This window comes from Salvelinus namaycush, chromosome 35, assembly GCF_016432855.1.
Source record: "Salvelinus namaycush isolate Seneca chromosome 35, SaNama_1.0, whole genome shotgun sequence".
Lineage (NCBI taxonomy): Eukaryota > Metazoa > Chordata > Actinopteri > Salmoniformes > Salmonidae > Salvelinus > Salvelinus namaycush.
The window spans coordinates 27,259,206-27,274,449 of NC_052341.1; the positions used below are offsets into that span (position 1 = coordinate 27,259,206).

General features: G+C 45.7%; 1 protein-coding gene across 1 annotated transcript in view; it reads left to right on the top strand.

The window, feature by feature from the left end:
* LOC120029668 (protocadherin-15-like) overlaps positions 1-15,244 on the top strand; it is a 224,724-nt gene that overhangs the window by 174,570 nt on the left and 34,910 nt on the right. The window contains exons 24-25 of the mRNA XM_038974947.1: positions 11,475-11,584; positions 14,295-14,435. Of these exons, the coding sequence (XP_038830875.1) occupies positions 11,475-11,584; positions 14,295-14,435 (251 nt within the window). The remainder of the gene's footprint in view (positions 1-11,474; positions 11,585-14,294; positions 14,436-15,244) is intronic.

A 15,244-nucleotide genomic window follows, 5' to 3' on the forward strand; every position in this document is an offset into this window, starting at 1 on the left:
TTCATGATGACAGAGGTGAGTGCTACAGGGCGATAGTCATTTATTTATTAATTTAGTTAAATTAAGTTTGCTTTCTTAGGTACAGGGACAATGCTGGCCATCTTGAAGCATGCGGGAACAACAGACTGGGATAGGGAGAGATTGAATATATCTGTAAACACACCAGCCAGCTGGTCTGCGCATACTTTGAGGACGCGGCTAGGGATACCATCTGGGCCGGCAGCCTTGTGAGGCTTTATTTTTATGTTTTTATTTAAACGTCTTACTCACGTCGGCCACGGAGAAGGAGAGCCCACAGTCCTTGATAGCGGGCCTTGTCGGTGGCACTGTATTTGTCTCACCCTGATCTGTTTCACCTGTCCTTGTGCTTGTCTCCACCCCCTCCAGGTGTTGCCCATCTTCCCCACTTATCCTCTGGGTATTTATACCTGTGTTTTCTGTCTGTTTGGGCCAGTTCGTCTTGTTTGTCAAGCTTACGTTTGTCCTGTCAGCGCCTGTCTTTTCCCAGCCTCTCTTTTTTCTTTTTCTTTTTTGACCCTTCCCTGTCCTGACCCTGTACCCGTCTGCCTGACCACTCTGCCTGTCCCTGACCCTGAGCCTGCCTGCCGTCCTATACCTTTGCTCCACCTCTGGATTACTGAACTCTGCTTGTCCCTGAACTTGAGCCTGCCTGCCGTCCTGTACCTTTGCTCCTACTCTGGATTATTGACTCCTGCCTGCCTTGACCTGTCGTTTGCCTGCCCCTGTTGTTACAATAAACATTGTTACGTCACACAGTCTGCATCTGGGTCTTACCTTGGTTCCTGATAGTACGAACTGGCCATGACTGACGCAGCAGACTTAGACCAGCCCCGCAATGCCATCTCCTCCCAAGGAGCCACCATTGGTAGGCACGAGGAGTTGCTTCGCGGTCTGATGGAAGGGTTCCAGGCCGTGGCCGAACGTTATGACCTAGCCTTGGACGCATTGCGGGACCAATTCTGTGGGTTGCCTACTAGGCAGCCTACCGCGACGGTAACCTCCCAGCCCCTCTGTAACCCGGCTGGTAGCAGCGCCGTCACCCTGGTTTCCCGGGAACCCCGCTTACCTCCCCCAGAGCGCTACAATGGAGGACCTTTCTCTCCCAGTGCTCCCTCATTTTTGAGCTGCAGTATTCTTTGTTCCCCTCGGACCACTCGAAGATAGCATACATTATTTTGCTGAAGTCCTGGAGGGCACTCGCCTGTGCCATGGCGGTGCGGGAGCAACAATCCACCGTCTGCTTCAGTCTGGAGGTATTCGTGGCGGAGGTTTGAGGCTCCGGTGTCCGGGAGAGAAGCTGCCCAGAAGTTGCTTCAGCAGGACAACCTCAGTGTGGCAGACTATGCAGTGGAATTCCGCACGATAGCAGCGGAGGGTACCTGGAACCCGGAAGCGCTGTTTGACACGTTCCTGCACGGATTATCGGAGGAGGTAAAGGATGAGCTGGCAGCCCGAGAACTACCGACGGATCTCCACTCACTCATCACTTTAACCATCCAGATCGATGGTCGGCTACTGGAACGTAGGAGGGAGAAGAGGTTCGATTGTGGTCCCAATCGCTCACTCAGGGATCCCACCTTGCAGCTGATGAACTCCGGAAGTCCCTGGCATCTACGTTCCCGAGAGGATCAGAGCTTACCCGAGTCCTTCCAAGAGCCTCCGGAGACAGCCGATTCAACTCTTCCCGAGCCGATGCAGCTCGGCAGGGCTAGGCTGTCTCTAGGCGAATGCGTACGCAGACTTGAGACCCAGAGTTGTCTGTATTACGGTATTGCCGGTCATTTTGTGTCTACCTGTCCCTTCAAGAGACCTAGCTCATTTGTTGGAGTGAGTACACTGGTGGGTCTTAAAGATAATTGTTATTCTCCCCTTACTTGATACCTCTCCATGCCACCTTGCTGTGGGGCGACCAGTCCAAATCTCTCCAGGTACTCATCGACTCTGGGGCCGATGTGAGTCTCATGGACGTTACCCTGGCGTCCGAGCTGGGAATCCCCACTCAACCCCTCTCCATTCCCATGGGTGTTAGAGCGCTGAACGGATGCTCTATAGGCAGGATCACCCACCAGACCACCCCCGTCAACCTACGAGAGTCGGGGAACCACAGCGAGATGATCCAATTCCTGCTGGTTGAGTCTCCACAGGTTCCCGTGGTATTGGAGTTCTCTTGTCTCCAGCGACACAATCCCTCCATTGACCGGGCTACTGGTGCCATTGTGGGTAGGAGCACGTCCTGCAACACTCATTGCCAGAACTCAGCTCTGCCTGCCCCGGGACATCTTCCTGGGGGCTTGGAAATTCCCTGGACCTCTCCGCCAGCTCCCCAGAGTACCAGAACCTCCGGGAGGGCTTCAGTAAGGCCCGGCCACTTCGCTTCCGCAGCACCGACCGGTATCCAAGGAGGTCAAGCCTGAGGCGCTGGCACGCCGCTATAGTACTGCGGCTACACCCCCAGAAGCCGAGACCTTTCCCCCCCGCTCCAAGATCATTAGCCCCTCTGCTGTTCGTCCTCTGTTGCCCCATCCCCTCCATATTTTTCCTACCTTTTCTGTATCTAGAGTCAAAACTATTTCTGACTGCCCCTTGTCTTCTGTTTTTAGGCCCATCCCTCCCTCCCGTGTCATCGATGGCCAGCCAGCTTACACGGTGAGACGCCTCCTGAGGGTTCAACCATGGAGCAGGGCTTTCCAGTACCTGGTTGACTGGGAGGGTTATGGCCCGGAGGAGAGGTGCTGGGTTCCCGCTAAAGACATCTTGGACCTGGCCCTCATCGCCAACTTTCACCGCTGGCACCCCAGTCAACCAGGTATCCGCCCAGGTGGAACGCCAGGTGGCGTCTCTAGAAGGGGGGTGGGGGTGGGGTGGGGGGTACTTTCACGCCCTGATCTGTTTCATCTGTGCTTGTCTCCACTCCCTCTAGGTGTCGACCATCTTCCCCACTTATCCTCTGGGTATTTATACCTGTGTTTTCTGTCTGTCTGTGCCAGTTCATCTTGTTTGTCAAGCTTACCAGTGTTTATCCTGTCAGCTCCTGTCTTTTCCCAGCCTCTCTTTTTCTCGTCCTCCTGGTTTTTGATCCTTGCCTGTCCAGACCCTGTACCCGCCCGCCTGACCACTCTCCCTGACCCTGCCTGCCATCCTTTACCTTTGCACCACCTCTGGATTACTGAACTCTGCCTGTCCCTGAGCTTGCCTGCCGTCCTGTACCTTTGTTCCTACTCTGGATTATCGACCCCTGCCTGCCTTGACCTGTTGTTTTCTTGCCCCTGTTGTTACAATAAACATTGTTACTTCACACAGTCTGCGTCTGGGTCTTACCTTGGTTCCTGATAGAATTATCCTCAAAGCGAGTGCCTGTCTGGAAGCAAGACGTCTGTGTCCGCGACATGGCTGGTTTTTCTTTTATAGTCTGTGATTGTCTGTAGACACATACGTCTTGTTTAACTGGGACTCAAATTTGTCTCTATACTGACGTTTAGCCTGTTTGATTGCTATGCGGAGAGGATAACTACACTGTTTGTATTCTTCCATATTCCTAGTCTTTTTGCCCTGGTTAAATTCAGTGGTTTGCGCTTTCAGTTTTTCGCATATGCTCCCATCTATTCACGGTTTCTGGTTGGGGTAGGTTTTAATAGTCACAGTGGGTACAACTTCTCATACGCACTTCCGGATAAACTCATTCACCGTATCGGTATATGTTTCGATATTATTTTCTGAAGCTACTCTGAACATATCCCAGTCCGCGTGATCAAAACAATCTTGAAGTGTGGATTCCGATTGGTCAGACCAGCGTTGAAAAGTCCTCACCACGGGTGCTTCCTGTTTGAGTCTCAGCCCATAGGAGGGGAGGAGCAAGATGGAATCGTGGTCCGATTTGCCGAATGGATGGCGGGGGAGGTGCTTATATGCATTCTGGAAGGTAGTATAACAATGGTCGAGAGTTTTAGCAGCGCGAGTACAACAATCAATATGTTTATAGAATTTCGGAAGCATTTTTCTCATTTGCTTTGTTAAAATCCCCAGCTACAATAAATTCAGCCTCAGGATACACAATACATGATACAGGATACATTATACAGCCACCACTATGCTTGAAAATATGGAGACTGGTACTCAGTAATGTGTTGTATTGGATAACCAAAAATAACACTTTGTATTCAGGACAGAAAGTACATTTCTTTGCCACATTTGTTGCAGTATTACTTTAGTGCCTTGTTGCAAACATTCTGCACAGTCTTCCTTTTCACACTGTCAATTAGATTAATATTGTAGAATAACTACAATGTTGTTGATCAACCTCAGTTTTTTCCTATCACAGCCATTAAACTCTAACTGTTTTAAAGGCTCATGGTAAAACCCCTGAGCGATTTCCTTCCTCTTCGGCAACTGAGTTAGGAAAGACGCCTGTATCTTTGTAGTGACTGGGTGTATTGATACACCATCCAAAGTGTAATTAATAACTTAAATTTGCTCAAACGGATATTGAATGTCAATGTCTTTATTTTTATTTTTACCCATCTACCAATAGGGGCCCTTCTTTGCGAGCCATTGGAAATCATCCCCGGTCATTGTGGTTGAGTCTGTGTTTGACATTATGGGGTATTGTGTGTAGGCCAGTGACAAACAAATCTAAATTGATTCCATTTTAAATGCAGACTGTAACACAACACATTTGGAAAAAGTCAATGGGTGTGAATGTGCAGCAGATTTTTTTGATTCATTATTACATATTTCCTAGACCCACTAACAGCACTCTGAGGAAAACAACTCAAAACACAAACATTCCATTAAAATTCCTCCAGAAAGCTACATAAGCTTGGAGGCTTAACTTTCCTTCCAGTTATTACGAGGTGCCATAGCCTGCAGTCCATGCTCCAGATTGTAGGTACAGCATGGCGATACAGAGAGTGTATGGGGGAACAGGGTTAGCTGTGATATGGGCATTGCTCTGTGGACCTCATTAGTCTCTCACACTTAACTGTCTGCTTATGTGGAGTGGCCATTAGAGCTGTGTCAGAGCCAGGGGAAGAGATGAGCATCCTCTTGTGTTATCTGTGCAAACAGAGCAGCACTCGCCACTCACTTGGCAGCTAGGAGCGGCTGATTGGGAAATGTCAGGGGGGATTACTGGGGGCGAATGAGCTACTGAGAGCCCGTTGCCTCAGCATGGTCTTGCATAACAAAAAACGTGAGTCTGTGTGTGTGTGTGTGTGTGTGTGTCGTCTAAGTGCGACTCGTCTCGCACACTGCCATCCAATTGCCTCATAACTGGAGGAGAAAGGCATTACAGCTCAACTCTCAGTAATATCCTCCTTCCTTCCAAGAGAGGCTGGTGCTGTGGGGATGATTTGTCTGGGGATGTGTGAGGTGGAGCACTCCCCCTCCACGCATGCTGCAGGAGGATCTGTGTGTTTGTGTGTGTGTGTGTGTGTGTGTGTGTGTGGAGGATAGAAGTTTGTGTGTGTGTGTATGTCTCAGTGTATTGTTGTGCATGTCAGTGTGTGTGTGTGTCATAGGTGTGTGTGTAAGGGAAGGGTGGGTAGGTGTTTGTGACATGCCCACCGTGTCATGAAATATGTGGCGACTGATTCCCGGCAGGCAGCTCCCGTGTTGTCGCGGAGACCTTGAGGGAGGCAGACACAGGAAGGTGTGAGGATGAGGATGGGGATGGGTGGGGAGTAGAGATGAGGCAGTATCACTGTGAACCAACGGTCAGCCCAGCTACCAAAGTTAAGAAGAACAACCCATCAGAAATATAATCTCAGCTCCTGACTATAGAAAGGTATTGGTTAGCATGCAGGTAGAGTAATATTCCTGAGCCCAGCCATATTACCATGCAGGAGGTGTTTGTGTTCTTCTGACACATTGTTACTGTTATCATTCGGCTTGTGGTTAGCAAAGAGACCAGAGAAACAGAAGATAGTTTTTTATGAATACCATTAAGTGCAAGAGGCCTAATTGTCACTCTGGCAATTGATGACATTCCAAGCCTTGACGACATGATTCAGATTTACAGAAGGGTGATCTCAGGCCATTACATTTTACCAATAAAGAACTACAGAAATACAGTGATAAACTGTCCTTGGGTGATGTGGTTTGCCATTGTGTTAATAAAAACATATTTTATATTGTTAGGTTGGGGTCCTCAAGGGTTAAGATTGCATGGCAATTTGTAATTTCCAAATTGTATTGCAATTTATAATATAGCTTGTGAAAACAGTACACAATGACGCAAGAAGATTCACATGAATATTCCTATCTCTTGTCATATTATTCTTTGTCAATAAAATGTCACAACAGGTTACAAAGATGTCCTTAGTTAACACCATTCACCTTGTAGGACAAAACACTCTGTCCTCTCACGCTAAATCTCCCAGTGGCAAGTCAATGTGCAGGGGTACAAGGTGTTAGAGGTAGATACAGTGCATTTGGAAACTATTCAGACCTCTTCCCTTTTTCCACATTGTGTTACGTTACAGCCTTATTCTAAAATGGACACAATAACTACACCTCTACACCTCTACACACAATAACCCATAATGAAAAAGCGAAAACAGGTTTGTAGAATCTAAAAAAGCATTCAGATGCTTTGCTATGAGACTCGAAATTGAGCTCAGGTGCATCCTGTTTCCATTTTTACAACTTGATTGGAGTCCACCTGTGGTAAATTCAATTAATTGGACATGATTTGGAAAGGCACACACCTGTCTATATGAGGTCCCACAGTTGACAGTGCATGTCAGAGCAAAAACCAAGCCATGAGGTCAAAGGAATTGTCCGTAGAGCTCAGAGACAGGATTGTATCGAGGCACAGATCTGGGGAGGGGGACCAAACATTTCTGCAGCATTGAAGGTCCCCAAGAACACAGCGGCCTCCATTAAATGGAAGAAGTTTGGAACTACCAAGACTCTTCCTAGAGCTGACTGCTCGGGCAAACTGAGCACTCTGTGGAGAAGGGCCTTGGTCAGGGAGGTGAGCAAGAACCCGATGGTCACTCTGACAGAGCTCCAGAGTTCCTCTGTGGAGATGGGAGAACTTCCCAGAAGGACAACCATTTCTGCAGCACTCCACCAATCAGGCCTTTATGGTAGAGTGCCCAGACGGAAGCCACTCCTCAGTAAAAGGCACATGACAGCCCACTTGGAGTTTGACAAAAGGCACCTAAAGGACTCTCAGACCATGAGAAACAAGATTATCTGGTCTGATGAAACCAAGATTGAACTCTTTGGCCTGAATGCCAAGCATCAAGTCTGGAGGAAACCTGGCACCATCCCTACGGTGAAGCATGGTGGTGGCAGCATCATGCTGTGGGGATGTTTTTCAGCTGCAGGGACTGGGAGACTAGTCAGGATCAAGGGAAAGATGAACGGAGCAAAGTACAGAGAGCTCCACGATGAAGTCCTGCTCCAGAGCACTCAGGACCTAAGAATGGGGCGAAGGTTTACCTTCTAACAGGACAACAACCCTAAGCACATAGCCAAGACACTGCAGGGGTGGCTTTGGGACAAGTCTCTGAATGTCCTTGAGTGGCCCAGCCAGAGCCCGGACTTGAACACGATCGAACATCTCTGGAGACCTGAAAATAGTTGTGCAGCGACACTCCCCATCCAACCTGACAGAGCTTGAGAGGATCTGTAGAGAGGAATGGGAGAAACTCTCCAAATACAGGTGTGCCAAGCTTATAGCGTCATACCCAAGAAGACTTGAGGCTGTAATCGCTGCCAAAAACCTGTTTTTGCTTTGTCATTATGGGGTATTGTGTGTAGATTGAGAAACACATATTTTTAATCAATTTTAGAATAAGGCTGTAACGTACCAAAATCTGGAAAAAGTGAAGGAGTCCAAATGCACTGTATGTACATGAAGGCAGTGGAAAGTGACTAGGCATCAGGATAGATAATAATAAGGTATTTGAGGTAGATATGTACAGGAAGGCAGTGTAATGTGACCAGGCATCAGGATAGATAATAATAAGGTATTTGAGGTAGATATGTACAGGAAGGCAGTGTAAAGTGACCAGGCATCAGGATAGATAATAATAATAAGGTATTTGAGGTAGATATGTACATGAAGGCAGTGTAAAGTGACCAGGCATCAGGATAGATAATAATAATACGGTATTTGAGGTAGATATGTACAGGAAGGCAGTGTAAAGTGACCAGGCATCAGGATAGATAATAATAATACGGTATTTGAGGTAGATATGTACAGGAAGGCAGTGTAAAGTGACCAGGCATCAGGATAGATAATAATAATAAGGTATTTGAGGTAGATATGTACAGGAAGGCAGTGTAAAGTGACCAGGCATCAGGATAGATAATAATAATAAGGTATTTGAGGTAGATATGTACAGGAAGGCAGTGTAAAGTGACCAGGCATCAGGATAGATAATAATAATAAGGTATTTGAGGTAGATATGTACATGAAGGCAGGGTAAAGTGACTAGGCATCAGGATAGATAATAGTAAATGTAAAATAAGAACAGAGTAGCAGCAGCATATGATGTGTAAGTGTTTTTGTGAGTTTGTGTTTAATCGATATGTGTACTTGAGTTGTGTGTGTGTGTACGTATGTAGTGAATGTGTGTTGAGTTTGTGTGAGTGTCAGTGTACTAGTGTTTATATATAGTCTTGGGAGTGTGCATAGAGTCAGTGCAAGATGGGGTCAGTGCAGATCATCAGGGTAACCATTTAAGTATTTAACAGTCTTATGGCTAGTTAACACTTATGGCTTGGGGATAGAAGCTGTTTTGGAACCTGTTGGTCCGAGAGCCAATGCTCCGGTACTGTTTGCCGGGCGGTAGCAGAGTGAACAGTCTATGACTTGGGTGTCTGGAATCTATGTCAATTTTCCGGGCCTTCTGACACCGCCTGATATGAAGGTCCTTGATGGCAGGGAGCTCGGCCCCAGTGATGTATTGGGCTGTCCGCACCACCCTCTGTAGCGCTTTGCGGTCGGGGTGCGGTGCATTTGCCATACTAAGCGGTGATGCAGCCAGTCGAGAGGCTCTCGATGGTGCAGCTGTACAACCTTTTGAGGATCTGAGGGCCCATACCTAATCTTTTCAGCTTCCTGTGGGGGAAGAGGTGCTGTCGTGCCCTCTTTATGAATGTGCTGGTGTGTGTGGACCATGTTAAGTCCTTAGTGATGTGGGCGCCAAGGAACTAGACCCACTCCACTACAGCCCCGCTCTCCCTTCTTTCTCCTGTAGTCCACGATCAGGTCCTTGGTCTTACTGACATTAAGGCAGAGGTTGTTGTCCTGGCACCATACTGCCAAGTCTCTGACCTCCTCCTGTAGGCTGTCTCATCGCCGTCGGTGATCAGGCCTAACGCCGTCATGTCGTCAGCAAACTAGATGATGGTGTTGGAGTTGTACGTGGCCATGCAGTCGTGGGTGAACAGGGAGTACAGGAGGGGACTAAGCACACACCCCTGAGGGGCCCCCGTGTTGAGGGTCAGCGTGGTGGAGGTATTGTTGCCTACCCTCACCACATGGGGCCGGCCCGTCAGGAAGTCCAGAATCCAGTTGCAGAGGGAGTTGTTCAGTCCCAGGGTCTCCAGCTTGCTGATGAGCTTGTAGGGGACTATGGTATTGAATGCTGAGCTGTAGTCTATGTTCAGCATTCTCACATTTCCCCTATTGTGCAGGTGGGAGATGGCGTATGAAGTGCAGTTGAGATTGCGTCCTCTGTATATCTGTTGGTACGGTATGCGAATTGGAGTGGGTCTAGGATGTCTGGGATGATGATGTTGATGTATGTCATGACCAGCCTATCAAAGCACCTCATAATTACAGATCTGAGTGCTACAGGGTGATAGTCACTAAGGCAGGTTACCGTACATTTCTTGGGAACAGGGACAATGGTGGTCAGTTTGAAATATGTTGGGATTACAGACTGGGACAACCTTCCCTGTCTTTCATTGAGACCTTCAAGACCCCCCGTGGAGTGTCTGCGTCCACCACAGCTTTTTGATGTTTGCTTTATTTGCCTTATGCCCATTTAATCTGCCATTCAGTTGCTTTTAACATGCACATTTTGTTTGTGATATGAGTCAAATCAACGGAACGTTTATGAAGTTGTGATAACTCACCTAGTTAATTACCAATATTTTCGAGGTGAACCAGCTGTGATCAGAGACCACATGAATTGAGTTTATTTAATTAAATGAAATTGACCTGGGAGATTTCACAGTGCCAAGTAGGAGTATGTATAATCAAGCTATTTGGCAAAGCAATTACAGTATCTCTGCCAGTGTTTCCATTAATGTTGTCATTACACCATATCATGCAGAAATGATTTGTCAACAAGATTGTGCCACAGTCAGTCATATCCTGGGTTAGCAGGACACTTCTCTGTGTAAAAGTAAGTGGGTAGTTTGTCTACTTTCCCTCTGTATATAAGTGGGTGTTTTTGCTGCTTGTCTTTTCCAACTACGGTACGTCAGATAGAGTTTTAGGTCTGAGGGAGTGGAATAAAACACATGCCCTATGGCAAGGGTGCCCAACTCCATGCCTCAAGGACCATAGTCCTGCAGTTGCTTATTCCTCTCTGGCACTTTTTTGGTCAATTAACAGCTCTAATTAGTCAGAAAGTCAGTCGCTAGGGCCTCCCGGGTGGCGCAGTGGTCTAGGGCACTGCATCGCAGTGCTAACTGCGCCACCAGAGTCTCTGGGTTCGCGCCCAGGCTCTGTCGCAGCCGGCCGCGACCGGGAGGTCCGTGGGGCGACGCACAATTGGCATAGCGTCGTCCGGGTTAGGGAGGGTTTGGCCGGTAGGGATATCCTTGTCTCATCGCGCTTCAGCGACTCCTGTGGCGGGCCGGGCGCAGTGCGCGCTAACCAAGGGGGCCAGGTACACGGTGTTTCCTCCGACACATTGGTGCGGCTGGCTTCCGGGTTGGAGGCGCGCTGTGTTAAGAAGCAGTGCGGCTTGGTTGGGTTGTGCTTCGGAGGACGCATGGCTTTCAACCTTCGTCTCTCCCGAGCCCGTACGGGAGTTGTAGCGATGAGACAAGATAGTAATTACTAGCGATTGGATACCACGAAAATTGGGGAGAAAATGGGATAAAATTTAAAAAAATATATAAAAAAAATAAAAGAAAGTCAGTCGCTGATTTAAATGGCAAATATGAAAAATACCCTTTAGCACCTAAAGATGTTGTGCCTATGGTATTAGTATGAACAGCAGTGCGGTATTAGAATGCAGATTATAGCGCTGGCAGAGATCAATAGCTAACATGTGGCCTGGAAAAATGTCTGTATTCCATTGGAGGGGAGCTCTATTCAGTATCCATTTGTGTTCCCATTGATGTGTCATTGTTGTGTGCCTCGTGTGTGTGTGTGTGTGTGTGCCTCGTGTCTGTGTGTGTGTGTGTGTGTGTGTGTGTGTGTGTGTGTGTGTGTGTGTGTGTGTGTGTGTGTGTGTGTGTGTGTGTGTGTGTTCTTACAGGTTTCCCCCGGTGAGTGAGATGGCTAAGGTGGGGAAGGTGGTCGGGGTCATCCTGGCTGCTGCTATCAATCAAACAATAATTTACTCTATAGTGGACGGCAATGAGGGAGGTGAGTAGCATACTGTAACCTACACTATACCTTTGACCTAGTTCCAGAGGCCATGTTATCATTTTCTATACAGCAGTGATAATACCACTCATTTATTCTGACACACTATAAACAACATGAAGTAGTGATGAGGTCACTCACAGAGCCATGCATGGAGCTCTATACAGCTCTTATACGGCTCTATACAGCTCGATATAGCTCTGTGGCTCTATACAGCTCTATATGATTCTATATAGCTCTGTGACTATACAGCTCTATGTGGCTCTATACAGCTCTATATGGCTCTATACAGCTCTATATGGCTCTATACAGCTCTATACGGATCTATATGGCTCTATACAGCTCTATATGGCTCTATAAAGATCTATATGGCTCTTTACAGCTCTATATGGCTCTATACAGCTCTATGTGGCTCTATATTAGAGGTCGACCGATTAATCGGAATGGCCGATTAATTAGGGCCGATTTCAAGTTTTCATAACAATCGGAAATCGGTATTTTTGGGCGCCGATTTGCCTATTTATTTTTATTTTTTTATATTTTTTTCACACATTTTTTAAATCTTTATTTAACTAGGCAAGTCAGTTAAGAACACATTCTTATTGTCAATGACGGCCTAGGAACGTTCTGCCTCTGACAGATTTTTAACCTTGTCAACTAGTCCAATGCTCTAACACCTGATTACATTGCACTCCACGAGGAACCTGCCTGTTACGCGAATGCAGTAAGCTAAGGTAAGTTGCTAGCTAGCATTAAACTTATCTTATAAAAAACAATCAATCAATGACTGTCATTGCTCCAATGTGTACTTAACCATAAACATCAATGCCTTTCTTAAAATCAATACACAAGTATATATTTTTAAACCTGCATATTTAGCTAAAAGAAATCCAGGTTAGCAGGCAATATTAACCAGGTGAAATTGTGTCATTTCTCTTGCGTTCATTGCACGCAGAGTCAGGGTATATGCAACAGTTTGGGCCGCCTGGCTCTTTGCGAACTAATTTGCCAGAATTGTACGTAATTATGACATAACATTGAAGTTTGTGCAATGTAACAGGAATATTTAGACTCATGGATGCCACCCGTTAGATAAAATACGGAACTGAATAAACGTTTTGTTTTCGAGGTGATAGTTTCCGGATTAGTCAAAGGTATATGGTTTAGAGAGAAATAGTCGACGCGTTATAATTCCTGTAATAACTTGCGGCTGAACTTGAAAGGGGTTCCTTCGTTATTTTACGGTTCATGTCTTCCATAGAGAATGTCTTGATCTACTTCAAATAAGGTCTGTGTTTCGTGGAGGAGCAGACTGACAGGGGACCATGCAGACAAGCTCTGCCTTCTGCACTACTACCTAAAACTTAACTGGGAATATTGAATATGTTATTTGAGACTAAATTGATTTTATTTATGTATTATATTAAGTTAAAATAAAAGTGTTCATTGTTCATTCAGTATTGTTGCAATTGTCATTATTACAAAAATGTGTGTATGATATATATATATATATATATATATATATATATACATACATATATATATATTTTTTAATCGGCCGATTAATCGGTATCGGCTTTTTTTGTCCTCCAATAATCGGTATCGGCGTTGAAAAATCATAATCGGTCGACCTCTACTCTATATGGCTCTATACAGCTCTATATGGCTCTATACAGCTCTATACAGCTCTATGTGGCTCTATACAGCTCTATGTGGCTCTATATGACTCTTTATAGCTCTATGTGGCTCTACACAGCTCTATTTTTATTTATTTTTATTTAACCTTTTATTTAACTAGGCAAGTCAGTTAATAACATTCTTATTTACAATGACGGCCTAGGAACAGTGGCTATAGTCAGTCACTTACTCTCTCATCATTTAGTTATGAACCCTCCGCACCTCAGAATGATTTCACCATTTGCCTTGAGCGAGCGGTAATGTAAAATAGGTTCAATGTAAGTTATACACCGTCATAGTCATGGTCTAAAGGACCTAAAATAGTACCTTCTGTCCTGAGACTGCACTCTTTTTTGCCCCTTAGTCTACCAAAGTGTGTGTATGTTTGTGTGCACTAGTCAGTCTCCCCTGTTGCTGACAGTTTCTGCCATGTAAAAGTACCCTGAGGGATGATTAGACCCTACCGTCCTCCCACCACTCCTCACCGTGATTAAAACCGGGGCTCATGCTTTTCAGAGTGGGAAAATATGAAATTGCATCCCCATATTGAACCTTGCACTAAACTGTATCTGATCCATGTATTTATTTGGAAACAAAGGGAATTGGTTTCACTTTTAACTCTCATTAGATTCAATGAAGAAGCTCGAGAAGATAATGACAGTGTCCTTCATCATTGTGGCTTTCAAAGTTTATGGCGTGCTGGGGGAATTCATTTTTAGGTCTGAAAAGTGAGTACTAGCTATGCGTTTCAGTGTAAGTCATCAATTATGCCTTACACAAAAAACAATCAGTGACTCAGTGATTCTCCAGTGTAGTGTGATCTCTCTGGTGTCGGGCCTCAACACTTGACACCACACACAGTGGGATTTGGGGAGGTGAATGCCCTTGTCGTTCTACTTAGGGACCAATACAGTACGATATGGTGCGAGCTCTGCTCTACTCTGTGCATATGCGTGTCTCCCTCCTCTCCCCGGACTGATATGATATGGTGCTGACTCTAGCTCTACTCTGTTGATCTGAATGTATCTCCCAGGCGTATTCAGGCTCAACAACAGCACCGGGATGTTCTCTACGGCCAAGCAGCTGGACTACGAGACCAATGCCAGCTACATCCTCAAAGTGGAGGCTGACTCCATCGGAGTGGTCGGTTCCAATCTCAGAGCGCCCTCCAAGAGTAAGCCTGCCTGCCATTTAAACTGTCACTTGGGAAATTGCAACCTGTTTCCTATATAGTGCACTACTTTTGCCCAGGGCTAAAAGTCTTCTTCTTTTTGTATGTTGTATTGTCACATACGCCGGATAGGTGCAGTGAAATGTGTTGTTTTACACAGTCAGACATAGTAGTAAAAGCCTTTTGTGTGGTAATTGCCTCAGAGAGGTTTAAAAACTGAAGGCAATAGTCAGCCAAATAGCTTCTTACGGCCTTAATTGGAGTAATTCAAATGTTTGTTTCTACCGTCTTTCTCTCTCTTGTAACATAAATGTGTCTGGCATTTGGCTATAAATTATTTCCCATCTTTGCTTTTTCCAAAAGACTAAAAGCACGCCTCGTCCTTTCACGTTATTTAGTTTTCTAATTAGTCAACATCATGCTGAGTTTCTGCGGAGGATACATTTTAATTAAGCAGTTACTGGTTCATGTGGCAGATTAAACAAGTAATTCATTTCTTGCCAATCTTATCATGTCTCCTCAATAAAACATTCACTCAATCTCCTCAATAAAACAATCACTCAACTCAATTTGATTCCAATAGCGCTGTTATCCACTTACATCTAGAATAAAGGAAACACTTGTGGATATAGTCACTGCTGTATGTTATACACAGATAGATATTTTTGCATTGCGCTTTGTAATAGATATTGCAGGTTTTTCTTTACTCAAACTCAATTGACTGAGAATTGTTGCATTTCCCCCTCTTGTAATGGTTTAACTAATATACCCTGGCCACTCACTATGTGTCATTCAAGCTGAGATGGGGCAGC